General features: G+C 52.1%; 2 protein-coding genes across 14 annotated transcripts in view; one reads left to right on the forward strand and one right to left on the reverse strand.

Annotated features, from left to right (window-relative positions):
• The window catches only part of NEK6 (NIMA related kinase 6), a 92,867-nt gene extending 76,648 nt beyond the window's left edge, over positions 1 to 16,219 (forward strand). For 12 of the 13 annotated variants that reach the window (XM_084989641.1, XM_084989746.1, XM_084989280.1 and 9 more), the window contains 3 exons: positions 3,970 to 4,064; positions 11,841 to 11,954; positions 14,631 to 16,216. In XM_084989641.1, coding sequence (XP_084845767.1) covers positions 3,970 to 4,064; positions 11,841 to 11,954; positions 14,631 to 14,741 — 320 coding nt within the window. In that variant the 3' untranslated portion in view covers positions 14,742 to 16,216. 13 annotated transcript variants of the gene reach the window in all.
• A 1,296-nt stretch (positions 16,220 to 17,515) lies between these two features.
• Positions 17,516 to 27,844, reverse strand: part of PSMB7 (proteasome 20S subunit beta 7) — a 63,130-nt gene continuing 52,801 nt past the window's right edge. Inside the window, 2 exon segments of the mRNA NM_001097476.2 lie at positions 17,516 to 17,743; positions 20,905 to 21,056. Of these exon segments, the coding sequence (NP_001090945.1) occupies positions 17,632 to 17,743; positions 20,905 to 21,056 (264 nt within the window). The 3' untranslated portion in view covers positions 17,516 to 17,631.

A 27,844-nucleotide genomic window follows, 5' to 3' on the forward strand; every position in this document is an offset into this window, starting at 1 on the left:
TCTGCCCCACTGGGCTCCAGCTGCCTACACAGACCCTGGCCAAAGGAGCAGCAGCCACATGCACGTGGTGGCTCCAGGCCGGCAAACTTGTCCTTTAAAATCTGGTCCTATGGTCTCTTCAGCAAGTTGGTGCTGGGAAAGTTGGACAGCTGCTTGTAAATCAGAGTTAGAACACACCCTCACACCATGCACAAAAATAAACTCAGATCAACTATAATAAATATTTTTCGGAAAAGGAGACAAAAAATACACTCAGAATGGCTTAAAGACTTAAACCTAAGACATGACACCATAAAACTCCTAGAAGACAGCAGAGGGAAAACATTCTCTGACATAAATCGTTCCCATGTTTGCTTAGGTCAGTCTCCCAAGGCAATAGAAATAAAAACAAAAACAAACAAATGGGACTTCAACTTAACAAGCTTTTGCACAGCAAAGGAAACCTTAAAAAAAAAAAAAACCAAAAACAAAGCGAAACCACCCTACAGAATGGAAGAAGATATTTCCTAACAATGCGACCAAAACATACAAACAGCTTATACAACTCAGCAACAAAAAAACCAAGAAATGGGCAGAAGACCTAAATAGACATTTCTCCAAAGAAGACAAGCAGATGGCCACTAAGCACATGAAAAGATGCTCATCAGTGCTAATTATTAGGGAAATGCACATCAAAACTACAATGAGGTACCGCTTCACACTGGTCAGATTGGCCATCGTTGAAAAGTCTACAAATAACACATGCTGGAGAGGGTGTGGAGAAAAGGGAACCCTCCTGCACTATTGGTGGGAATGTACGTGAGCACAGCTACTATGGAAAACAGTGTGAAGGTGCCTCAGAAAACTACGTGTAGAGCTACCAGTATGATCCAGCAATTCCGCTCCTGGGCATGTATCCAGACCAAAAAAAAAAGGTTCCAAGGGATACATGCACCCCAGTGTTTTTTGCAGCACTATTCACAATAGCCAAGACTTGGAAGCAACCTAAATGTCCATCACCAAATGAATGGATTTAGAAGATGTGGTATCTACATACCGTGGAATACTACTCGGCCATAAAAAAGAATGAAATAATGCCATTTGCAGCAACATGGATGGAACTAGAGAGTCTCATCCTAAGTGAACTAAGTCAAAAAGAGAAAGACAAATGCCATATATCACTTATATTGTGGAATCTAAAACATGCCATAAACGAACCTGTCTATAAAACAGAAACAGACCGATGGACAAGAACAGATTTGTGGTTGCTTGAGGAGAGGGAGTGGGATGGACTGAAAGTTTGGGGGTGGTAAATGCAAACTATTACATTTAGAATGGATAGGCAGGTCCTCCTGAGTAGCACGGGGAACTATATCCAGTCTCCTGGAATAAACCATAATGGAAAGGACTATTAAGGAATGTATATGTGTACATAACTGAGTTACTTTGCTATACAACAGAAATTAGCACGACATTGTAAATCAACTGTATAAAAATATATGTATTTTTTAAATCCGGTCCTAAAGCCTCCAGAACAGTCATCCTCCAAACAGACTGATACCAAAAGTTCAGGTTGCAAATCCAGATTCCTGGGTCCCTCTTCAGCCCTGTGAAATCAGCTCTTCTGCTGCAGCTTGCATGCCTCTGTTGATGGGGAGCTCACCTCCTCTCAGAAAATCCTCCCGTCTTTGCCCAGCTCCAGATCTTCAAAAGTGTGCCCACTCCAGTTTTTAATTGAGACATGACATACATGCAGTAAATTCCCTGAGCCCTTTCCTGACCACTACCCCCATAGAGTAGTTTTTCCTGTTTGTGACAAATCGAAGAGTGCACGCTCTCTTGTGCCTGGCTGCTTTCCCTCAACATTGCATCTGTGAGATTGATCCCTTTTGCGGCATATACCTGAGATTTGCTCTTGTTCATTGCTGTTTAGTATTCTGTTGTGTCAATGGACCACGTCATCAATTTTTCCTTTCTACTGGCGATTACCATTTGTTTCTAGTCTCTGGCTATTAAGAATAAAGCCCCTCTGCATGTTCTTTGTCGTTTTTTGGTTTTTTTGGGTTTTGTTGTTGTTGTTGTTGTTTTTGTCTTTTCTATGGCTGCACCCACGGCATGTGGAGATTCCCAGCCTAGGGGTCTAATCAGAGCTGTAGCTGCCAGCCTATGCCAGAGCCACAGCAACATGGGATCCGAGGCGCATCTGTGCCCTACACCACAGCTCATGGCAACGCAAGATCCTTAACCCACTGAGTAAGGCCAGGGATCAAACCCGCAACCTCGTGGTTCCTAGTCGGGTTCGTTAACCACTACGCCACGACGGGAACTCCCTTCTGCATGTTCGTGATCACGTCTCTTGATGGACAGAAGCATTCATTTCTCTTGGGCATGTACCTAGGAGCGGAATTGCCGAGTTAGGGTTGACCGTGTTCAGCTGTAGTAGGTACTGCCAAACAATTCTCCAAGGTGGTTGTACCAGTTTTTGGCCCTGTCAGCAATGTCTGGAGGTTCCAGTTGCCCAGTACATCACCACCTTGTGTTTTTGTTGTTGTTGTTGTTTTTGTCTTTTTGCCGCTTCTTGGGCCGCTCCCGCGGCATATGGAGGTTCCCAGGCTAGGGGTCTAATCGGAGCTGTAGCTGCCGGCCTACACCAGAGCCACAGCAACACGGGGATCCAAGCCACATCTGCAACCTACACCATAGCTCACGGCAACACCGGATCCATAACCCACTGAGCAAGGGCAGGGATCGAACCCGCAATCTCATGGTTCCTGGTCGGATTCATTAACCACTGAGCCACAACGGGAACTCCCACCTTGCGTTTTTAACTTTATTGAGGTGGGTGGGTAATAGCCCGTCATTGTGCTCTTATTTGGCATTGCCCTGATGAGCAGTGAGAAACATAACATCACTTCGCGTGCTTATTGGCCATTTGGATATTCTCCTTTGTGAAATGCCCCTTCTGGTCTTTTGCTTGTTTACATATTGATTTATGGAAGTTTCACAGTAGATTCTGTATGTGAGGGCTTTGTTGGGTGTATGTGTTGAGATGACCTTCCCCCAGTCTGTCTTTGGCTTGCCTTTTAACTTTCCGAATGGTCTTTGGGTGAACTGGAATTCCTAATTTTAGTGAAGTCCAATTAATCTTTTCTTTTTAAAAAATTTTTTATTATAGTTGATTTACAATGTTCTGTCAATTTCTGCTCTAGAACGAAGTAACCCAGTTATGCATGTATATACATTCTTTTTTTCACATGATCCTCCATCATGTTCCATCATAAGTAATCAGATAGCGGTCCTTGGGCTAAAGCAGAATATCTCATTGCTTTTCCACTCCGAATGCAATAGTTTGCATCTCCTAACCCCAGATGCCTAGTATGGTTGGTGTCTTTTCTGTCCTGTTTAAGAAATCTCAGCCAGCCCCAAGTCTGGACATGCTGATTGGTGCAAGTACCCAAGGGTGGTGGCTAAGAGCTCAGTCTCTGGAGCCTGGAGATCTGGGTTTGCACCTCAGTCCTGGCACTTTTCTGCGCCTCAGTTTCCCCATCTGTAAAATGGGCAAACACGTGTGCCATTCACAGTGGCATTTTTCTTTTCCCTCTTGAGAGCCTCATCTGGACCCTTCTGGGATTCAAGCAATTGCCTTAAAGGACATTTGGTCCATTGCTTCCAGAGCCCGGCCACTGGGTCCCACTCCCCTGGGCAGTTGGCAGAAACACCGATCCCCAGCCACCCAGCCCCAGACTGATTCCCAGCTCTGGGCGGGGCCCTGTCTCCAGGGGCTTTTAGGGCCCTACAGCGTGGGAGCTGGTGGTCCGGCCCAGCCCTCCCATTAGACAGAGGAGGGGACAGGAAGAGATGAGCGGGCACTACCCCATGTCCCCGTGAGGCCAAGGCCAGGCCTTTTCCCAGCCCCATGCCCTCCCCTCCTTGCCCTTGTGTGCTGTGCTCGCTCAGAACATAAGCACCCATCTCTTCGCTGTGTTTCAGTGGGGACACCATACTACATGTCACCGGAGAGGATCCATGAGAACGGCTACAACTTCAAGTCTGACATCTGGTCTCTGGGCTGTTTGCTGTATGAGGTAAGTGTCTGGTCCGTGGCTCGGTGGCATTTGGGGGGGCGTGCGCAGTGGGCACCCGGCCGGGGCAGGGCTCGCCCCATCGGTGGGAACCAGGGATGCACAAGGTCTGCCTGTGGCATCAATACCATCTGGTTCCTGTCCTTCGGGCCTCTTGACTCAACGTCGGCTGGAAGAGGTTAGAGGGGTGGCCGGTGGCAGGTTGGGTGCCATGTCACCCTTGGGCCACTCAGACGTGGGAAGAGAGTCCAGTGTCTCCCTGATGATGGAAGGAGCACAGCGGGGGGGATCTGATTGCCGCTGTTTCCCTGGTAACCAGAGTGATTCTGTTCACTCTTCGTCATTTACCTGTGGGTCAGGCCCCATGCAGGGCCCCTGGGACAGGAGTCAGCTCGGGCCCGTGACGGAAACCCTCCCCACCGAGGGGTTTCCACGTTCTTCCAGGCCCAGCAACGTGGGTCTCACTGGAGACCCCTGCCCTCTCCCCTGAGCTGTGAAGTGGAGCCACCAGATGGCCGTTTCCTGCGCAGACGGTGGCCAACCTGCGCAGACGGCCAGAAACGTCTCTGAGACTTGGTAGGCTCAGGCGTGAGACAGCTGAACTCCTAAAGCCCCACCCGTGTGGGCCAAAATAGATTCTGTATGTGAGGCCATTGTTGGGGGCCTGGGGAGGACAAGGCACGCTTGGCCGTGAAGCTGTTGCAGCTGCAGGAGGGAGGGAGGCAGGCCCGAGCCCTCTAGTGTCTCTGCGTGGGCAGCCACACCTTCCCCCTGGGCCTGGGCACCATCCAGGGCTGGGTGGCTCTGAGATCCCATCTGTCTCCTCATCTGTAAAATGGGAACAGTAGCTGTGCGGCATTGTCACCAGCCAGATGCGTGAAAGGCTTTGAAAAACCCCAGGCCTGTGAGACACCAAGGCATGATTTGGCTTTAATGCTGGAATCTTGGTATTTTCTGCTTTCCCTGGTGTGGGGGGAGGGGGGAGGACTTGAGCATCCCCAAAATCTTCCCTGGAACCCATGAGCTGAAGTTTCCCGCAGCTGCGCCCCTCAGGGCAGTGCTGAGGGGCCCCCAGGAGTGTTGGGAGTGGCGGAGACTGGCTTCTTGGCTTCCTCGGGTCTCTTGACTCTGGGAGTTGATCTCATGGCCTGTGGGTATCAACTCCAGGACTAGGCTGCCTACTGCTGGTCCACATAGGGACCCTGGTGGCCACGCGTCAGGGTCTTTTGGGTTACAGGCTGACTGTGAGATCAAAACTTGACCCCTGGAGTTCCCGTCGTGGCACAGTGGTTAACGAATCCGACTAGGAACCATGAGGTTGCGGGTTCGGTCCCTGCCCTTGCTCAGTGGGTTAACGATCCGGCGTTGCCGTGAGCTGTGGTGTAGGTTGCAGACGTGGCTCGGATCCCGCGTTGCTGTGGCTCTGGCATAGGCTGTTGGCTACAGCTCCGATTCGACCCCTAGCCTGGGAACCTCCATATGTTGCAGGAGCAGCCCAAGAAATAGCAAAAAGACAAAAAAGAAAAAAAAAAAAAAAAGCTCTGACCCCTTTGCAAGGTCTAAGCTTCATAGCGTCTTTCTTTAAGAGCAGTGGCTTTGCGGTTAAAGATGAAGGCCAGTGGCGATGTGACCCATGTGGCGTCTGGGCCTGGGCCCCCTCCTCCTGGAGGTCCGCAGTGGGGGTGCCCCACGGCATCATCATGCAGGTCCGTGGGTGCGTGAGGCCCGGCCGTCAGAGCCGGGAGCAGACTGTGCTTCCGGGGCTCACGGGGCATCTGTAGTAGGAGGAGCTCCTCTGATGGGCACCGCATGGGAGCAACTGTGTCGAGCCCCGGGGTGGGGGCTGGAGTGGATCAGGAGGGTGAGCGTGGTCCTGGCCCCCAAGGGTGCAGGAGGGCTCAGCTGTGCCTGGACACACCTGGATCAGAGGACCTGAGTTCAAAGCTCAGCTCCCACTCACCCCCTGGGGCTCTGGGGCCAGTCGGCACCAACCCCCGGGAGCTTCAGTTGCCCGAGTGAGTGTAGTGAGGTCACACATTTCTTGTGAGGTGTGAACGGCCCCTGGCTCGGAAGGCCCTTGGGCAGCGGAGGGCTGGTCGCTGCGGCGTTGTTACCGCCCACCTTGCCACCCAAGAGCCCCCTGACCGGTGCAGCAAAGTGGCTGGTCACTTTCCCTCTGCGCTTTGGCCAGCGGGAAGCCAGACGTCAGCTCCACCCCGGGGAGGTTTGGCTTGTCGTCCTGCCCTGGCCCAGGGGCCCTTTCCCTTTCCATCCCACGTTCAGGATTTATCAGCCACTTCCTGCCTCTGGGCAGGCCACCAGGGTGTGACCAGCCCTGTTCCCCTCCTCAGGGCAGGGCCGGGAAGACGGCAGCTGGCTGACCCTAGAGCTGGCGGTCCCTGCCCGAGCCTCTGCCTGACCCTAGAGGCAGATGCAGCCCATGCCGCCTGCAGCGCCGGCTTCGGAGGATTCCCAGGCCCAGCCGCCTGGAGTCTTGGCCTTGGTTGCTTGAATGCACATCTAAAGAGGCAACGTCCAGGAATTCCCATGGTGGTGCCTTGGAAATGAACCCGACTAGTATCCATGAGGACACAGGTTCGATCCTTGGCCTTACTCAGCGGGATAAGGATCTGGCGTTGCTGTGAGCTATGGTGTAGGTTGCAGATTCGGCTTGGATCCCACGTTGCTGTGGCTGTGGTGTAGGTCAGCAGCAGTAGCTCTAATTTGACTCCTAGCCTGGGAATCTCCATATGCGGCACCTGTGGCCCTAAAAAGCAAAAAAAAAGGAAGCAACCTCTGTAGGTGGCTCTGCAGCGTGGAGGTGCTGGTTTCTTTTCTTTTCTTTTCTTTTTTTTTTTTTTTTTGGTCTTTTTGCTATCTCTTTGGGCTGCTCTCACGGCATACGGAGGTTCCCAGGCTAGGGGTCGAATCGGAGCTGTAGCCACCGGCCTACGCCAGAGCCACAGCAACGCGGGATCCGAGCCGCGTCTGCAACCTACACCACAGCTCATGGCAACGTCGGATCGTTAACCCACTGAGCAAGGGCAGGGACCGAACCCGCAACCTCATGGTTCCTAGTCGGATTCCTTAACCACTGCGCCACGACAGGAACTCCTGGTTTCTTTTCTTACTGATTTATTTGTCAGCTGTGTGTGAGGCCCTGCCGCCTGTAGCCAGGGAGGGACATATGTCAACGAAACCCCTTGAATCCTGTGGGGACAGCTGATCTGAACCTGATCGCCCCAGGGCAGGCGTGTCTGATGCCATTCCCTCTGGGGGCACAAGGCAGCGGGGGCTCTTCTGGGGAAACAGAAACAGACGTTTTCCCCAGACAGGGAGGAGAACACCTGAGCTGGGGCCGGGGTGATAGGAAGGACACCCTGTGGTGTGGCCAGCTTGGACAGCTGTGACAGACTCCCCACCCCCGCCCAGGTCACATCCCAGGAGGCACAATAGCCCCCGTGTTGCATACCTGGGCCAGGGCACCTGGGACCTGAGCCCCTGACACAGCCCCAAAAAACCTGCGGCACTGGGGACCGGCCTGCCCTTTCCCATGAGCCCCCATGTGGGCTGCAAGTCTCAGGAGCCCCCTGTGTCGGGTTCATACAGCTGCTGTCACAGATGACCAGTTGGCTTCATACAACATAGTTATTCTCTTATTGTTCTGGAAGCCATAAGTCCACAGTCAGGTTCACGGGACTAAAGGCAAGGAGAATGAAAAGGCCACCCACACTCCTTGGCTTGTGACCCCATCCTTGTAGCATTTGAGTCAGCACACCTCCTTCTCCTCTTCCGTACTCAGCTCTCCCTCTGCACCTTTATAAAGGTACCGTGGTTACAGTTCGAGTTCCACCTTGCTCACCAAGGACACTCCCCACCTCGGGGGATCCTGCATTTCATCACATCTGCCAAGTTCTTTCTGCCTTTATAAGGTAACACATTCACCGGCTCCAAGGATCAGGACCCCAACATCTTTGGGGGCCTTTATTCAGCCCACCACACCCCCTTCCACCTGAGCATCCAGGGGTCCACCGAGGACCTCCTGAGGTCACCTTAAGATGCTGATGTTGACCTATGGCTGGTGAGGAGATGCCACAAAGCACTACCCCTGGCCTGCACCCCCCTCCCCAGGGTGGGTGCCAAGTGGGCTCTGTCCTGAAGAGGTCAGCCTAGGAGAAACAGGCCAAGCAGCCCAGCAGCTGGGAGCAGCATGCCCTGGGCATTGGAGAGAATCACGAGACTCACACCGGGCCAGTCCCACTGTAAGGGAGGAAACGAGCTCAGAGAGGTGCAGAGACTTCCCAGGGTCACACAGCAAGGGCGTGGCCTAGATGGGCCGCCCTCCTGTGCATGGGAACCAGGGAGAGACGGTGGTCCTTGTGGAGCCAGGGCCTCTCCCCTTCCCTTCAGCCACCAGGGGAGGCATGGCTGGTGGAGAAAGATGCTAGGCCACTGCCCAGAGCCCCTTTGAGTGGATGACCCGGTTGTGGGGAGCCCCCAGTGGCTTTAACAGCCCCTCCTCTGCTCTGGGAGCTCCCAGCAGAGATGCCAAGCTTGGCCTGTTGAAAGGCCCCATGCTTTATTTTCATTACCCAGCACGCCCCTCGGAGGCGCTCAGCAGGCTGCCTGGGCTCTGCAGAATTTACTTATTTATGTGGGAGCTCAGCTCTGAGCCGGGAGCTGAAGGAAATGGCTCATTCGGCACCAACCTCAGGAAGCTCCATGGAGGGCCTTCTCACAGCAGCTTCCAGGGGGCCAAGACCAGCCAGAAAGGGGGCGGGGGGGGGGGGAGGGATGACCAGGGGTCAGCTTGCTTTGGATTCCTGGCTTGAGCCAGAGGATGGTCTGGATGCCCCCTCCCCGTGGAGCAGCAGGGCTGGGGACTGCTTGGCAGCTGGCCTCTGGGTTCAGCCTTCCCTCCGGGCTGGGCTGGAGAGAGACTGGTGATGAGATAGATGTGTGAGGCCCTGACAGGGACAGAGTCAAAGGCAGTCGCTGTCCCCTTGGCGTTGAGTCCCCTTCTTCTGACATCTCAAATCACACACCAGTTTCCCTGAGCCTTCCCGGCAGGGCAAGCGCCCACACCCTCCCGTTTCCCGGGCTGTGTGTCATCCCAGTGACGCCGGGGAGGAGAGGCTCTGCATCGAAGGAGCAGCGCTGAAGCCGTGGCTTCGGTGGTCCTAACGAGGCAGCCAGGATCAGTCCAAATAGCAGCTCCTCCTCTGCTGCAGCCAGGCAGAGGGGGGTGGTCGCCGGTGCGAGGGGATCTCAGCATCCGGGGTAATCGTTCTAATCCCAGTGTCTCGGGCAGGCCCCCCCCCCCCCCCGAGGTGCCTTCACAGCCCAGTGCTCTGATCTGGGTGGAAGGCCCCTGGCTGGCAGCTGGAGGGGGCAGGCGGGGGCGCGGCTTCCACTGGAATCCACCCGTGTGGATGGAGAAGCCACTCTGAGCCAGAGAAGCCGAGAGGGCCCCTCAGCACAGCTCACTGCTTTTCTGAAAGTGTAGCCAAGGTACCGGCAAGGAGGGAGGGAACATCTCAAGGGGATGCTCCCCCCCCCCCCATTCTGAGGCTCTTTAGGGTCCCAGACAGCAAGGTTGTGCATGTCAGACCAGGTGGGCTCATTGAAAGGATCAGCCAAACCCCTTTAGCGGGTCGGACTCATGGAAAACCAGAGCCTGTGCCAGTGGGGCCAACGCCGAAACATCCTTTTTGCTCTGAACAGAAACACTTTCCAGGAAAATCCATCTTAATCCCCCTGCGTGATTTGAAGGGCACCGGATCACCCAGAGTGACCGCCCTGGAGCCTCAGCTGCTCTCCGCTGTGGCAACAGATGTCCTCGTGAAACTGCCCAATTAACCCTTTGCACCTGAGGTTCTCGTTTTAATTACTAGAAATGCAGGGCCCGAGTGGTTGGCGAAGCCAGTTCCTGGTCAGGCGGGTGGAGCCCACAGAGCGTGGGGCCTCTGCGCCCTCAGCCTGCCCTGCCTGGTGCCAGGGCCACACCTGGCAGCCTTCCCACAGGGGCAGGTTCCGTGGTCCAGGCAGCTTCCCGGCCCACCTCAGAGGGGCCCGAGGCCCTGGTTGGTGGGAGGCGAGAAGCAAGGCTAAACACCCATCTGGAAGCGCCCAGCCGTGGCCCTGGGCAGACTGCTGACCTGGTTAGAGGAACCCTGCATCCAGGCCACCATGCTTTTCCCAAAGGCCGTTTGGACACCTGAGGACACTGCCTGGCTCTGAAGCCCGCTTTGCTCTTCTGAAGGATCCAGGCCCTGCTCTTGGGGTCGCCTGACCTGTTCACAGGGTGAACAGGGGTTGTGGGGGGCGGCCAGGAAACGAAAGCTGATGAGCCACCACCGCTTCCTCCCTCCCTTGGGGACCAGGTTCGCTGTATGCCCTCCGGGCCTGAAGGGGAGCGAGGATTCCTCAGGTGTCCCACAGCCCCCACGGTGGAGCCCGAGCAGAGCCGCCCTGCCCGCCTGGCTCCTGGAAGGTGGGCGCGATTACTCTCAGGGAGGCGTGAAGGCAGCAGTTGCACCCTTTGCAGAGTAATCGGCAGGGGGCGCTGGCGGGCGTCGTGCTGGGCTCCTGTGCGCCCCCTGGCGGGGCTCTGAAAGGCGGGGCATCTGAGCGCCCTCCAGACGGGCAGGCAGGGCAGTTCCGTCAGGGTGAGCACCGGCTGGGGCCCCCTCCCTGGCCCCCAGGAGAGCCGGCCTTCCGGGCGGAGCCGGATAACGGCTCAGGCCGAGGTTTGCCGCCTCCTGCGTCAGCCGCCGCCTCCCCTGGCCCCGCCCGCGCAGCCTGGTCCATTTTATGGATGAGAAAAGCAAAGGCCAGAGCCACAGCCAGTGAGCGCAGAGCTGGGATTCAGAAGCTTCCACCCCGGAGCTTCCATAAGCAGAGGATCCCAGGCCCCTGCATCCAAGGGCCTCCTCCTGCTTACCCTCTGCCCACAGCAGCAGCCCTGGCCCTGAGCATTGGGCTTTGACACAGTAGCTCTGTAACCAACAGGCGAGAGCAGCCAGAATGAAAGCCAAACATGAAATGCCTCACTGACCCCTCCAGCCCCCTCTCAATACTAGTCCTTAGGTAAATAGTTTCCTAAATTAATTTCTTTTTTAATGGCCTCATGCATGCTGTACGGAAGTTCCCTCGCCAGAACCGAATCCAAGCTGCGGCTGTGACCTACACCACAGTGTTGGCAAGGCCAAACCCCTTTAACCCACTGCCCTGGGCCAGTGATCGAACCCACACCTCTGCAGTGACCCGAGCGGTGGCAGTCAGATTCTTAACACATTACACCACGGAGGGAACTCCCATTTCTAAACTGGTTTCTTAAATAGACCTCCCCCCACGGGTGTCTTTGGAATTGCTTTTTGCAAATGTAAGCACACCAAGGGGAACCCACCAGTCCCAAGCACAACTCCTGCTGAGCCGAGCCGATCTCCCATCTGCCATGTGGGAGCCGAGGTGTGAGAGGCCGGGTGTGGCCTGTGCGCAGCTGGCCCTCAGCTTTCAGCTGCCCCTTCCTTGCTGTCTTCACAGTTCCGTCACCAAAACCTTTGTCCTATTTAATTTGCTTGTATAGCAGGGATCAGGTTAAAACTTTAAATTTGCTAAAACTTTCTCTCGAACCCCAGCCTCCTCAGGGTGTGGGGGAGCCCTGCTGCACAGCCACTGCCATGAGGACCAGGAAGCAGCGCACTGCTGTCTGGAGCGGCCCCCTTGGCCCTGGACCTCCAGCTGAACGCTCATCTCTCTCATCTGCTCTCCTTGCAGATGGCAGCTCTTCAGAGCCCCTTCTACGGAGATAAGATGAATCTCTTCTCCCTCTGCCAGAAGATCGAGCAGTGCGACTACCCGCCTCTCCCTGGAGAGCATTACTCTGAGAAGGTGAGCTTGCCGCCGGTTCCAAAATCCCAGGGCTCTGCCACCTTAACAGGGCAGAGGAGGAGGAGGAGCCCCCAGCAAGTGACGCGGGGGAGGGCGGGAAGTAGATTGATTTGGCCAGTGGGGTCTCAGGGACCCCAGGGCGGCCCCGGACAGCAGGGCTGTGGCCTGTGCACGGGCACAGCAAGCGGCAGGAGCTGCCTGTCAGCCCACTTCTGCCCATTTGGCTCCCAACCCGGTGCTCGAGCGTGAGGCTCGTGTGGTGTCAGACATCAGGAGCCAGACACCCGGGGTGGCAGGGCCTTGGCTGGCCCCACACCACCATTGGCGGCCACTCAGCTCCCATGACAGGAAACCACAGCCAGCAGACGGGCCGCGGTGCTGTCACAGACCTACGCCGCCGCGCCCCTTGGCCTCTCACTTCGAGCACGCTGGGTGCAGGGGCTGACCCCCGGGCTGTGCGCGAGCGTCATCTCCCTCGGTTCCCTCGTCTTGAAACCAGGGCTTCTATTTTGACTTTGTGGCTAAAATGGGAGGATGAAATGCCAGGTTTACAGCACAGCACGGTTGAGGGTGTAGACAGATGCATAGGTTTGCACACTCCGCTCACTCGCTTGGGTGAGCCACTGAACTGAGTCCCCAGTGGCCAACTGTAACTGGGGGCGATCCTGGACTCTGCCTCTCAGGATCAGTGTGAGAATCGGGGGGACGCACGTGATGTGCTCAGGTGGCCAGGCCGACAGCCTGCCGCCAGCCGCACCCAAAGGAGCCACTGGATGGAGCACAGGGCCTGGCGCAGAGAAAAGACACAGTATCCAGCAGCTATTCTTGTTATTTCTGTGCAAGGTCAGTGCTCATGGGTGTGACAAGGAGCCTGAGCCCTCCACGGGCCTACCCTGCAGGACCACAGGCCATTGCCTCACAGTAACAACAGCTCGTGTTTCTGACTTGCTGTTCCATCCCTCCCCCCGCCCCCCACCCGTGCCATTAGAAGGAAACGGAGACTGGTTAACTCACTGGCCCAAGATCACATAACTGGCAGGTGATGAAGGTGGGTTTTGACTCAGATGACCCTGTACCAGCCACTGTGCCATCCTTGCCACATCTCTTCCCCCTTCCCTGGCGTTTGCTCCGAGAGTTCTGTGTACCTTTGGAGGAAGTACTTAGGCACTGGGGTGGAAGCTGGCAGGAAAGGCAAGGACTAGTTAAGAGTTCTTCCCCAAGTTAATAGTTGCATTTGATTTTTCTTTCCCATCTTTTGTTTGAATTTGGAATTATGTTTGTTGGAATTTAAGAAGCCTGGAGTCAGACAGCTTGGAGCAAATGACAGCTTCTCTGTGTCTCAGTTTCCCATCTATACATGGGAACTGTGACCTCTGCCTCCTGGTTATGAAGCCGAAATGAGCAAATCCACATAAAACCCCCTTCTCTCTGAAGCCAGTTCTTGCATCTTCACGAGCTCCTACTCCCTGGAACACGTGGCTTTCACCAGTTACGTGCGGCTTCTAGAGGCGGCTAATTCTTAGCACTGGAGCCATGCCTCACTTTTGAAGGTGTATCACCTTTTAGAAATGGAAATAAGACACTTTCTCTTCTTAAATGTTCAGACATGGACTTACTGCCAGCTGTGTGGTCTACTACGCACAGATGAGCAACTCGGATCACGCAGACTTTACCTTAATCCAGTTTTCTTGGGCACTTCAACCTGTCGGAGGCCAACCACAGCTACCATCCTCCGAATACTGTAGGGTTCTGGAGAATGTCGCTCATCATAGGCAAACCTGAGACTCTCGGAGTGTCCAGGCCAGCTGCAAGCTCAGCTGCATCTAGCCAGGGGCTCCGCAGTGTTTATAAAGCACTGGAATCCCAAAAGGCAGCACACAGGTCGGACCCTCTCCCAGGCCCCTCAGCCTGGAGCACCTCAGGAGTGAAACATGGCACATCCACAGAACCCCGGGCCTCCGCAGGGCCCTCATGCCCTCCCCAGACTCCCTGGGCACGGTCAGGTCCTCGTGAACCCACTTATCCAGGGCCTCCCCTCTCCCTGCTGCTGCCCAGACCAGCCCCTCCAGGAGCAGGTATTTAAATGAAAAAACTGCAGTGAGCTCAGTGATGCAAGTTAAGATGTAGGCTTTTTAAGGTCATTATTTTAATTACCATTAAAATAATTGGCACTCTGGCTATCAGAAGAATGGAGGGGATCAGAGGCCCAAGGTGCCCCTCCCCCACCCCGAGGCAGGAGCAGCCTTCAGTGTCTGTATAATTAAAAGCCCCGTCTTTCATGAGCACAATAAAGAGGCCGGGGGTGGGCAGACTGCAGCTCTGCTGCATGTTAATGCATTTATTATGATCAATAAGCCCTTGCCTCGAGTTTCGTCCTCTGGTTTGGGCATCTGTGTGACTGACAGCAGCCGCAGACACGCACACTGGATGCACAGACTTGCTCGGCCCCGCAGACAGTGGCAGGTTCACAATTATTTGGAGACAGCCACTCCCCAGATGGTCTTTGGGGTCAGACAGGCCTAGGCCTGGTCCTGGCTCTCCTCTGGTGACTGTGACTACTCACCCACCACCCCCCTTGAGCGTCTTTCCTCACCTAGTTGCCACGAGGGTCCAGCGGGTGGATGCAGAGCCCCAACGGCTGCTCAAGGATAACATGCACCGTTCTCTCCCCTGCAGTTACGAGAACTGGTCAGTATGTGCATCTACCCCGACCCCAACCAGAGACCCGACATCGGATACGTGCACCAGGTTGCCAGACAGATGCACGTGTGGACTTCGAGCACCTGAGCGCGGACACGGCGTCCTCCTCAGAAGCCACGCCACTCTGCCTTACCTGAGTCTTCTCGCCACAGTGGCCACCGGGTAGCCGAGACCAACCGAGACAAGAGGGTTCCGCAGGTTCCCCAGAGGGGGCGTGGGCTTCACCGCAGATGCTGAATGCAGGGCCGCTGGGGGGAGGGGCACTGGTCACGTGTTACTGGTGGTCACATTCGAAAGTCCTTTCTTTCAACTGTCATGGACACGCTCAGCTGGGGTTTGTCGACAAGGGTGGTGGGTGGTTCAGCGAGCCTCTGCCGCACCCCTTCTATCTGGATTGTAATGTGAATCTTTAGGATAATTCCCTCAGTGACTTGTCAAGGTCTGTACTAAGGAGAATCGCAGGAGGCTGTGTGATTTGTAGTGAGCCTTTGAAAATGGTTAGTAGCAAGTTCGGTTTAGCTCTTAGAATCTTTCCAAACAATCAAGCTGTGTGCTTAATTTACTCTGTTGTAAAGGGAGAAAGCGGAAATAATTTTTTAAAAGTAGAGTGGAGATTTTCCTAATGTTTTTATCTACATGTGTAACTTGAGGAATGACAATGAGGAGAACCCAGCATCTGGCATAGAGGCAAATCATGTTTGAAAGCCACGAGTGTTTTCTGCGCAGTCCGGCTCAGCCATCCTCTCCCGAACACCTGCTATGTACCAGGCACTAGTCACCTGCTTGAAGGCTGGCAGTTCATTTCATGATCAGTGTTAAGTGTTTTCCTCCGTGAGAAGAAAGCATAGGATACAAAAAAATATAAAGACTCTGCCCTCAGGCTGTTCTCTGTACAAGCTCTGGTTCTGCAGCTTCCTAGCATGGCCTTGGGCGAGTTTCTTAGCCTCTCTGAGCCTGTTTCCTCATCTGTAAAATGGGACTAGTGACATCTACCTTCAGGGTTGCTGGCAGAATTTGAAATAAAATGTGTAAGTTATCTAGCCCATTGTAGATGATCCAAAAGTGGTAGCCACTCACCCCTTCACAAAACTAAAGTGCATGGACCATGGAGTCAAGAGTTAATGTACAACTGTATTATTTGCAGGAAACCGGAAATGTGTTCACTTATTTCTTGTTCCCAAATAGGATTAACTGTGAAGACTAATTTATAAATGTGAACTTACTTAAGGAAAACGCAAGCTCTGAAGGTAATAGCTTGAATTTTGTTTTTATACTCAAGTTAATCCTCAGATGTCCCAAGCTGTCGTCCACTGACGTGGTGACAGTTCAGCCCTGCAGACAGAGCACAAGCCCTTCCGCCCCACTGGTGTCCTGGTCAGGCACTCTGACCCGTCTCCCTGGGGAGAAAGGACTGGGGCTGGGCCACACGCTGTTTCCATGTGTGAACTCCGTTCTACTGTAACACTGTCAGGTTTGAGAGATTTTCTTCAGATGCAACCTTTGCTTTGTACTTGTTCTCCATGGTTGAAATAAAATGGGGTGAGAGGGGTTCCTTCTGTAAATAAGGGTGAGTCATGAGTAATTTTAAAACCGTTTCACACTGCAGCACAATTCTTGAGCCGCCTTTAAAAACACACTTTTCTCAGGCCCCAGACATTCTGAGTAATCTGGGAATTTTTTTAAGCTCCACAGATAATTTTGATAAATCATCAGCCAAGTTGCTGTCCTAAATAGTTCCATTGTCCTCCCCACCCCCTCCGGGCAGTTGAACAAGGGAGGCTAGTCCAAGAGTGGGGTCACTGGAAGACCATGGCTCTGGGCTTCTTAGGTCTCCCAGCCACGCTCGCTGTGGGGGACAGTCAGACCCTCCCTTCTCTCTGGCATTCACCATTGAAAGTTTTCCTGATTCTGGACAGTTTTTTGTTTTTGCTTTTCAGGGCTGCACCCATGGCATATGGAGATTCCCAGGCTACAGGTTCAATCAGAGCTAGAGCTGCAGGCCTACACCACAGCAACGCAGGATCTGAGCTGCATCGGTGACCTACACTACAGCTCATGGCAACGCCGGATGCTTAACCCACTGAGCAAGGCCAGGGATCAAACCCGCAACCTCATCGTTCCTAGTTGTATTTGTTTCCACTGCGCCATGATGGGAACTCCCAATTCTGGACAGAATTTTTGCAAATATTCTGCTTACGACTCTCAGAATCCCTATGTGTCTCTGTCTCTCTTGGCAGCATCAGCCCTGGCCACAGGTGAACATGCTTTCTGCATGCCATCCACCTGCAGCTCCATGAGAACAATTCTGCCTGCCACCAGGACCCCCAGTCATTCACTGGGCCTGGGTGTGTGTTTGCGAAATGATCGTAGCCTAATTATTAGAGCTAGTACGCCCCAAAGCTTTCCTCTGACTTCCGTGAAACTGGCCAAGGTGGCATTCACCCAGCTTCATGCAGCTCTAGCAAAGCAGCTGTCTGCCTGGCTGCTTTTTCTCGGTGCTCAGAACCAACCATCTCTCTTTCCCACGTGGCTGCTGGGGTAAAGGGCTGCGCTGCACTCAACCTTAAAGACAAACGTAAGAACACCTGGGGCCACCCTGAACAAGGACAAAGTATGTTCACACAAGGGGTGAGTATTCCAAGTGTCTGAAGAATCCAAGAAACGCAACCTGACTTCCTGCAGCAAACGAGGCCACGTCTGTCTGGGGAGGGTTACGTTGCCCTTAGAGCCACCTGAACACAGAGCAGCACTCGCGGAGGGATTAACATCCTGAAGGGGGGAGGGCCAGGTGGTCGATGGCCCTCAGCAGCCAAAAACACAAACAAAAAACCCACACAGCTCCCAGACCTCAGCCACTTCTCTTGGTTTTCTTTGTTTATTGGGTTCATTCAGCAAACACCAGCCAAAGGTCTTGTGGGAGGGGGCCTCCACTGCCCCCCGTCTTCCAGAGCAATCATCAGCCGTCCACTGACACCACTCAGGACGTGTCCATTGTCTGGACTGTTTCTTCCAGGACCTCAATGTCCAGGGCAGTGACCTTTTCGGTGAGGACTGCAGTGGTCCCTTTCTCACACCTGTACCGGCCAAACCTAGCGAGAGAAACGAAAGCAAGTTAGGGTCCCTGCCAAAGGGCCCAATGGAGGGCTGGCGACGGGGAGAAGTGCTCAGGCAGCGAGCTGGCCTGGCCTGAAGTCCTGGCCCCTCCTAATCGCCAGTTCTGCCACCTTTGGGGGCTTCAGCTGCCCCGAGGTTCACTTTCCTCGGCTCTCAAGTGCTACAGACCAGGATGCCTGGTCAGTAAGATGCACGTTCACAGCGACAGTACAGAGCACTGAGTGGACACTCAAACTTCCTCGCCTACCTCACCATCCCCAGAAGATGCTGGAAAGCATTTGGTCACCTGCCTTCAAGCTTCAGCTTCCCTGAAGTACCTTTCAGTAACCATCAGGAAGCAAGCCCTTTCATTAAGCTGCCACTACCCTTCTCTTGTACAGTAACAAGCATGACATGACTGTTGCCTTAAACACTTTAAAAATATTTGGACGCATAAAGAGTATAAAAGTGACCCGCAGGCAGACTCTTGACCAAGCTCTGGAGACTAAAGAAGGGAGAGTTAACTGTCCCTGTAGAGACTCAGCAAAGCACCACAGGGACACCCCACCACCACCAGCACCTTGCTCAGGATGAATCTGACAGGTTTTTCTGAGCGCAAGGCAGTCTGGAGAGAGACAGATTTGAGCTGCTAATTTCACGGTGGGGCCGGAAATCACAACACTGTCAAAGCGCACAAATCCAACTCTTCCTCTCTCCTGTCCACAGCTAGGACGTTTCTGTCAGCCCAGCATGGACTAAGAGAGGGATGCTGGCTGTGCCATAACCACGTGCTCCTCAAAAAGCCATCCTCTCAAACGGAAAGCGCGTGCTCAGAGAGAGAGCAGGAAGCAGCAAAAAGAGGGCGAGGTGTATGAGAGCTCTGCAAATGTGGGAGTTTGTGCAGCCAAGAACAGGTGGCCTTTATTTCTGCAAAACCTTCCCACAGTCACGTAGTCTCCACCACGTTCTCTTAACAAATCAGAGCAGCAGCCCCTTTTGAAGATGCCCCACCCCTCGCTGCTCCCACACAGGAGACCCTCGGCAGCTTGTGGTCTTGGAGCCAAAGCCCCACCTGACTCCAGTGGACCCGATTCATCTGACCTGCAACATCTGTAGGATGTGTGGACACACAAGCTCCCCCAACCATCCTGGGTCACAGCACCTGGGATCGGGCAGCACGAAGGAGGGCCTCTACCTGAAGTAAGAGTGGGCTGCAAAGGGCTGAGGGCAGACAAATGGGAACGGGCCAGACCGACCCCAGGACTGGGCACAGGACACCTGTCTGGCCGTGAGGCTCTGTCCTCACCCTGATGCCCTTCTGGGAACGGGTTCCCCTAACCCAGGGAGTGCGCCCATCGGTCACTGACTGAAAAGATGACGCTAAGGTTCCAGAGTGTGGACACTGCTGCGGCAGGGCCTGCTGCCACGTGAGGAGGAGCAACGTGGCGCAGAGGGCAGGTTACGCCACCCGCTGCGTGCTCAGTGCCTTTCACACCACCTCACTGGTCTTCACGACTAGCCAGCAAGGCCCTTTCCCTTCTGTTCTGTCACTTACTGTCTCCTTCACAGATGAGGGACTACATCCCAAGGAAGGAAGATGAGCTGCTGCCTCACGCCTCTTTGGACCAGGCCGCCTGCACTAAGCACAGGTTCCATGTGCAAACCACAGATACTACTTTTCAATGGCTCCGACGTGGTTCTGGAATCCTCACCTAGGACAGTGTTCAGTCTAATCACCTCCCCTTCCCCGACATCTTCACCACAGACCTGTTCGGAACACGCAGCATCTTGCAAATAACGGGGAAGTGGGCCACGCAGGGGTGCTTGGCCATCAAGGTGCTCCCAGCACAGCCCCAGGCCCTTCCCACCAGGGCCCAAGGAAGTCCTCGGGCTCATTAGAGATCACCTAGTCCAGTGCCGTCATTTCTGAGACAGGTGCCCCGAGTCACCACGCCAGGCAACGACAGATCCCACCCGAGCCGGAGCTCATTGCTGCTGCGCTGCCCTACCTGTCACCAACACACTGGTCTCCACAAAGCTGGGCTGACCCTGCAGTGAACACCTGCTGGCTCTCAGTGTTCTCTTTGTTCCTTGTGGATTACGCAGAGCTGAGAACACATGGTGGGCGTTAAAGCGAGACTGAAGAGATAATGTGCTTTCCTCTCCTCTGGCTGAGCCAAGTTTATAAATGCTGTTGCATACATTCAGAGTAGGCAGCTGGAACAGAGCTCAGAAGCCACATCTCAGGAGTTCCCATTATGGCTCAGCAGTTACAAGCCCAACTGGTATCCATGAGGATGCAAGTTGAATCCCTGGCCCCAGTCAGTGGGTTAAGGATCCGGCATTGCTGTGAGCTGCAGTGTAGGCTGCACACATGGCTTGGATCCTGCGTTGCTGTGCCTGTGGCATAGGCTGCAGCTGCAGCTCCAATTTGACCCCTAGCCTGGGAACTTCCATATGCTGCACAATTCGGCCCTAAAAAGCAACAAAGCCACAGCCTGAAGCAGTTCAGGCTTCAAGGAAGCGGTCAGGACCATACAGGGCTGTAAATGAGCAGCTCACCTGCGCGAGTACAGGTCCCCAGGCTCCATCAGCCAATCAACAAGAATCTTATCCTCCACTCCCAGCTGGGCCAACCCTCCCCCCCCTCAGCCAGTGCCTCGAAGCTAAATGGCAAGGTTCCCTCCAGGCTAGGAAGCAGCAGGTAGCTCCCAGACGCTAAATCTCAGAGACTCTTAACTCTGAACCAATGGTTGATAACCATTTAGGACTCTGGAACCACCCTGAGGAAAAGCTACGGGCTGGCTGCCCTGGAAAATGTTCCTTCTCACAGAATTTCATAGAGAATTCAGAGGAGTCTTTAAGTGACTAGAGAAAGTGATCCAAACCTCTCCCCACAACCCCTACCTGGGATTCTTTCCACCCATCCTTTCCCGTCAACGTTTTACAAATGACAGCACTTTTCTAAACCTGACAGCAGCCCACAATCGTAAAGCAAATAATGAATCAAAGGTCTGCTGGGTAAAGCTGGCTTGGGGATACCGGCTTTACTTAATGCGGGTGAGGATCAAGAAAATCCCGTCCAACTGTCATGAATCTAACAAAGGTGGCCGTGGAAGTCGCGGGACACAGGAACAATCTCATCTCTTCCACTTACCTGGTCCCCTTCTTGTTGGGCACGGAGTACGGGCGGAGAAAATCCAGCTTGCTCTTGCTGATGACACAGAGATCAATGTTACTTCCAGACCCCAGGTCATTGAAGATGCCGGCGGCTATGGCTTCACTCACTAGCTGCTTGGCTTCCTCCTCCTGAGAAAGAAAAGAACAATGTCCACAGTCAAATGGAGGGGCTGCTCTGCTGTCCACAGCGCTGTCACGAGCAGGAAGGGAAAGGGGGGGAGCCTACCTATGAGGCAGGCATTGTTTTAGAGATGAACCAAAGGTCTCAAAGCTCCTTGAGGATTTGCCCCAGGTTCCTCAGCTGGTGAGTCAGGGCCCCTTTACCGCACACGCCCTCTCTTCAACACACCGCTTCACACCAGACGCTCACCGCCTAACTGAATCCTGTGGGCTGACAGAGCAATTTATCACCTAAAACGGGGGGTGGTAAACCTTCCTTACAAAGGACCAGGTAGTAAATATTTTAGGCTTTGTGAATATAGAGTCTTCACCATAACTACTCAACTCAGTCATGGCAGCACAATCAGCCACAGACAGTCTGTAAACAAATGGGCATGACCGTGTGCCAACGAAACTCCATTAAACAAAAATGAACGGTAGGCTGGATTTGGGTCCATGGGCAGACCCGTGATCAAAAATGTCCCCAAGTGGCTGCGATCTGCTTCCTGGGTAACACAATGAAGAAAGTCAGTATCACAGGGAAAAAACTAACACCAGAACATAATGGTTCTGGGGAAATGTTGGCAAAGCCAAGGGTGGGGACCTCTTGCCCCAAAAACTCTATCACCTCCTACTAATGAGAACGCACGTTCACTAAAGTGATTCATTTTTGGAATCACTCTCTTTCATTTCTCCTTTAAGGGCAAGTCTAAGTCTCCCACAGTTACTGGTGAACAAGTAGATGAATTCATTTCTTATCCAAAGGCCTATCACTTGCAGGGTCCTGTACCCAAGCTAGGGATGCAGAGATGGGCAAAGCCTCCAAGACCCCTGCCCTGCAGGGGTGTAGAGTCCAGTGGGATCAAGAGACCCAAGGAACTACAACGCAGTGTAGTGAGAGTTAATTGATAACTGAAAAGGAGCTGTGGGAACCGGCTGGGTCAGCAAAGCCTCAGGGAGGGCTGAAGACAGGCTGCACACCAGACATTCAGAAAACAGGGCAGTGAAACAGAAGACCAGCAGCAGCAAGGCAAGTCCTGGAGAAATGCCAAGTTCAAGCTCTTTACACAACAAGGACCAAAAAAAAAAAAAAATCTCCCAAAGAAGAGACTATTAATATTAACTTCAGCTCCTTCCCAGGCATGAGGGGCCATATACATGCAAGATGAACTAAAGGAACATCCTGGGAGAAACGCCAGTGCCAGGCCCCAAATTCCAGTCTGACATCAAAGAGCAGGTTCACTGGCTTCAAGTCACGAGAAGATCTGAGAGATCACTCTCAGGCCTCCTGCTCCCCTGCCTGCCCTAAGCCAGTAAGTGGGATGCCAGTGACATGAGCGCCCTCTGCAGACTCACAGAAGGATAGAGAAGGCCCTGCTGGAAGTGGGATCCTCAGCAACCCAGCAGCAGGGGCTGGGGGTTATTCTGATCTTGATCCCACCAGATTTTTTTTTCACTTCCTGAGCAGTACCTATGTGGGGCCAATGAAACCAGTTATCCTCTTGCGCAGATAGAGCCCTGTAGGATTCATTCAAACAGGATCCTCTGATAGGAAATTCTCTGCTGAGAGTCCCAAGTCTATAGAGGCCAAAGGCCTTACCAGCAACCAGTGAAGGTGGGAGCAAAGAAAGCATCTCAGAGCAGGAGATGGTTGCTGCTGCTACTGCTGCTGCCACAGAGACAGCAAAAACCAACCACTAACTTCACAAATGCAACCCCATTCCAACTTGCTTCTCTTAATAAACAACGTGTGTGTGCGTGTGTGTCTTGCTTGTTACATCCTTCTCCTGATCTACCACCTCCTCTTCTCCTCCTTTCTCTGCTGTTCTATTATTTCCTTTGCTTTCTTGTCACTGCTGCTGGTGCTTGGAGCCAGCCAACAGTGCTAAGTAGACGTCACAAATCCTGCTGGCAGTGGTTACAGCTCCGCAGGTTTAAATTTCTCAAACTAGTTTATATTTGGGGATGGGAATGGAAGATTTATTTTCCAAATATTCCTTAATGTGAGTAGATGAACTTATGAAACTTAAAAATGTGTAAAAGGTACTGTGTAGAGCCTGATTTACTCATAAAATTATCGTATGTGCTATTATTTAAGTATGTCTTTAAAAATTAGGGAACATACATTTAACCCCATCCATCTCCCCATTATAGGGAAGATAATTCCTTAAGGAAGGAAATCTCACAAGTCTTTTTTTTCCCCCCAGTCCTACCTCCCTCTCACATACACAGGGCTGAAGATTTATGAAAGGAGTGAACCTTACAATTTACTGAGCACTTAGTATAATGTGCCAAGTACTGAGTTAGGCAGGCACTTTGATGATCATCAATTTTACTCCTGCCCTTAACCACCTTCTGAGGTTGGTACTGTCAAAAACTAAGGCTGAGAGAGCCCACAGGGTCGCACAGTAGGAAATAGTAAGACAGGTCCATTGGGCTCCAGAGCCGGAATGCCAGGGCACCACACCAGCTCACAAGTAGCCTGACTCAGCTGTGAGCTCCTTGGCACGTCGGGGACAGGAGACAGCTGTCTCTTGATGCAGGTGTCGCTCCCCCATCAGCAAGGATCTTCAGAACCTGAGCAAGTTTAAGAGAAGGATGGTGGCTGCCCATCTCTCTCTGGGCCAACCAGCAGCCCCTCTGATGGTCATTTCCACAGTTTCCCAAAACCGCCCAGAGACCACCACCTACACATTTCTACAGTGTAATACGGCGGAGAGAGAGCAATATTCAGATCCAAAGTCTTACTTCATATATCCCCCACCCCCAGCAAAAACCCTCAAAAGGCAAATCGGGTAAAAATTACTAAGGCTCTTTTGTCTAACCACTTACACAGTTAATGTCTTCAACAAATATTTACAGACACCTACTATGTTCCAGGAACTGCCTCATGTGACGACTATGGTCTCTTACCACAGTATTTCCATACCCAGAATTCTAGACAGATATGCAAATATGCTACTGGGCATATTCTTACTGTGTTTTCTTTATAGTGGAATTTCACAATTAAACAAGTCTTGTCTTTAACACGTGCTACCACATATTTAGGAAAGCTATCGAGAAAAACCACAAACTAAAAGCAAGAGGTGGGGGAAAACACCACATTTTTATCTGTCTCTGGCCTGCAGTAAATACAAGAAGCATTGTTACCGCCTTTAGGATTCATTCTTCATAGGGAAATATTGCCCCTCCGTTTTCTGGAAGAGGTGAAGTGACCTGAGCTCTGAGCAGCATCTGCCTGGGGACAGCTGGCCAGGCCCAGGTGTGAGGCTCTCTCCCACTGCCGGGCCGCCATCCTCCCCTGGCCAGCTGTTCTTGGATTTACGTTGCTAGTCACAAGGGAACTTGGATTCCGTGTGTAGACAGAGCAGCCAGACTCAACCAGGCTATCGGAAAAATGGCCCTCCAGGCCAACGGCAGCTTTCTTTTACTTTGAGCTGCTCAGCCAAGACCACCACAACCCCAGTGACTGCAAGGTAGCTGGGCAACCCAGGTTCAAGATCATCTGACAGATGTGGAGGCAGACAGACTGGGTTTGGATCTCCAGTTTCCTACTTACTGCTGTGCAACCTCACGAGTCATATCACCTCTCTGAGTTCATGCCGCTCCTGTGTGATACAGTGACGATACATCAGGATTTATCATAAGGCTGCTGCAAGAATTAGAAATGAAGTACAGAAGGCACCTACCATAGGGTTTGGCACATAGCTACGGCTTAATAAATGGTAACTTACTTAACAGAGCAAGCCAGCGGGCTCCTAGAGACAATTTCTCTCTAAGCAGTTGACGGCCTGGACCAAACCCCAGGCAAGAGGAGGAGGTCCAAACAAACCTGCTGACAAGTCTTCCCACAGAGCTGTGGAGAAGTTCCTCTAATAATTAATCCAAGCAAAAAGCACACTCCCTAAAAGTTCAGAGAATATAAAAGGAGCACTTCCTGCTTTATAGCTACAAAGCCCAAACTAACTGGGACTATCAGTCCCCCGGGCCACCCCTGCTTCTTAAATGAGATTACAATCAGAGTGATGTACTGTACTCCACGTCGGCTGTGACAAGCAGCACTTTATAGCGCTATCTGTTTGTCTCCATCACCGCAGCACACAATGTGTCCCTGGACTCCAATGTGCAGCTCCATTTACCGCTGCATGACAAATGCGCAGCACTTGTCACAGGCACAAAGAGGTCCACGTCGGCCACGTAATGGTCACCACAGCTGTACCCGAGTGCTTGAGGGGACAAAACAGACCCCCAAGTTCATTAAACTGACCAGTAATGGATCTCTCAAAAAGTGCCTTAGGAATCGTACAGAAAAGGCTAAAATAAATAACTCAGCATGGAAGGCTAATCTGAAATGGTGTTTGATAAATTATTTATAACACAGGCGATTGTCTGCATTTAATATTGGAGCTACTAGTAGCATCTTTAAAAGATGATTTATGTGTTGTAATGCTATTAAACTTTATATTGGCCCACTGCTAGCTATAAAGTCTGCTGAGATTTAGAGAATGAGTTTTAAACTGTCACTGCAACATCATAGGAGATGGAGACTGTATTAAATCTTTACTTTAAACCTGTTATCTAGAGAGTTGCATTTTGTAGACACTCACAAACTGATAGATTACCTCGGCAGCCACTACGGTGCAGCTCCAAAACAGCACTGTGAAGAAACTTTTCCACATTATTCTTGTCTACAGCTACAATTAAATTTCTCTTCTCACTTAAGTGATTTTTAGACTGGGAATGTCACCAGAGTAAAATGTAGGTCCTCTAGCCAATGGGCACCCTGGACAGTTCGACATCAAATTAATACTAAATAAAAAATTTAGTAAATAAATCCTCCACTTGCCACCGTTCGGTTTTGCATTCTAAACAGTGCTTTACTTGCATTGGGGGCAGGCAAAACATTAAATATACATTTGACTGAAAACCTAATACACCATTTTAGATACGGCTTTGGAATCTGAAAATACACATACATGCCAAGTCATTTGAAACAATCAATTTGTAATTAAATTTTCAAAATTATTTTTTATTTTCCTTTTTTTGGCCACATCTAAGGCATGTGGCAGTTTCCAGGCTAGGGATCAAACCTTCGCCACAGCAGTGACCAGAGCTGCTGCAGTAACAACAACAGATCCATAACCCACTGCACCACAAGGGAAGTCGTAAAAATTTTTTAAAGGAAGTTTAAAAATAGGGGAGTTCCCATCGTGGCGCAGCAGAAACAAATCCGACTAGGAACCATGGGGTTTCAGGTTCGATCCCTGGCCTCGCTCAGTAGGCTAAGGATTCCAGCATTGCCGTGAGCTGTGATGTAGATCGCAGACATGGCTTGCATCTGGCGTTGCTGTGGCTCTGGTGTAGGCCGGTGGCTACAGCTCTGATTGGACCCCTAGCCTGGGAATCTCCATATACCGTGGGTGTGGTCCTAAAAAGACCAAAAAAAAAAGACCAAAAAAAAAAAAAAAAATTGGTTATTTGCTGGAAATACATTCGATTTATGTGGATGAGGTGGTGATGTTACGGCGACTGAAAAAGGAAGAAATATTCAGCCTTTCTCATAAAGAATAGAGCTGCCCTGGCTCCACTATTTTTCAGGGCATTTCAGATGCCTCCCTTTGCTTTCTGTCCCACCGTCATGACAAGAGTCAGGGGACAGTGGCTCTCCCACCTTTACATAAGGGGAAAAAGGATGTGGGTGGCATCGTAGTTGAACTTCCGCCCAATTTCCATCAATTTTCCTATTTGCTATCAAATCTACAAGGCCCATTAAGTTCATAACAGGTTACTCCTTTACTAAAAACTAAGGATTTTACTCAATAAGAACTGAAGCAGTCCAAGTTAATCTTGGAAAATCCGCATTATCTTCTGTCATTTCAATTTCAGATTGCAAAAAGAAGGGAGTTCCTGTCGTGGCTCAGCGAATCTGACTAGCATCTGTGAGGATGCAGGTTCGAGTCCTGGCCTCGCTCAGTAAGTTAAGGATCTGGTGTTGCCGTGAGCTGTGGTGTAGGTTACAGATGTGGCTCGGATCTGGCGTTGCTGTGGCTGTGGTGTAAGCTGGCAGCTAGCTATAGCTCCGATTTGACCACTAACCTGGGAACCTCCATATGCCAAGGGTGCAGTCCTGAAAAGACAAAAAAAAAAAAACCCCCCAAAAAAAAAAAAAAAAAAAAAAAAAAAAAACAGCACAAAGTGCTATTGCTCTGATGCTCTGCAGCAGGACAGATAAGAGTCTGGGTGCGACAAGAATCTGGACTCTAAAAAGAGGGCCAACATCTTGCCATCTCCACCTCAGGCGGCTAGCACAGTGCTTGGTATGGCTATCAACAAACGAAAAAGTGAAACATCAACTTCAAATGCATGAGGTTTGCCAAACTAAAAGACAAGATTAATTCTGAAACAGATCGATACCAACATGGGGGGATTCCAAAACGGGACCAGTCTCAACTGGGAACCAGGGAGCAAGACCATTCAACGACAGTCACGCACTCGAGAGGAAGAGGTTTGAGCGCGATGTTCTGCAGTGGCTGGCGGACGCGCTGAGGTTCTGACCAGGCCACTGAGCGCCTGATGGAGTCACTCATGGTTGATGCTGAATAAAATTTAAAGAGCTCTAAAAAGTGTTTACACAGTCCCTCCAAAAGCAGTGTAAGAGACTGCACCACGTATGAGAACTGATGCATCCCCTGTATAACCACCTACTTTACAGTGGAAAAGGTTAATTTTTTTTTCCGACTGGACTGTGTGACAAAAGC

The sequence above is a fragment of the Sus scrofa genome, chromosome 1, assembly GCF_054392235.1.
Source record: "Sus scrofa isolate SSC_HxYL_T2T_F1_AM1 chromosome 1, Sscrofa_HxYL_maternal_Yorkshire_Landrace_v2.0, whole genome shotgun sequence".
Lineage (NCBI taxonomy): Eukaryota > Metazoa > Chordata > Mammalia > Artiodactyla > Suidae > Sus > Sus scrofa.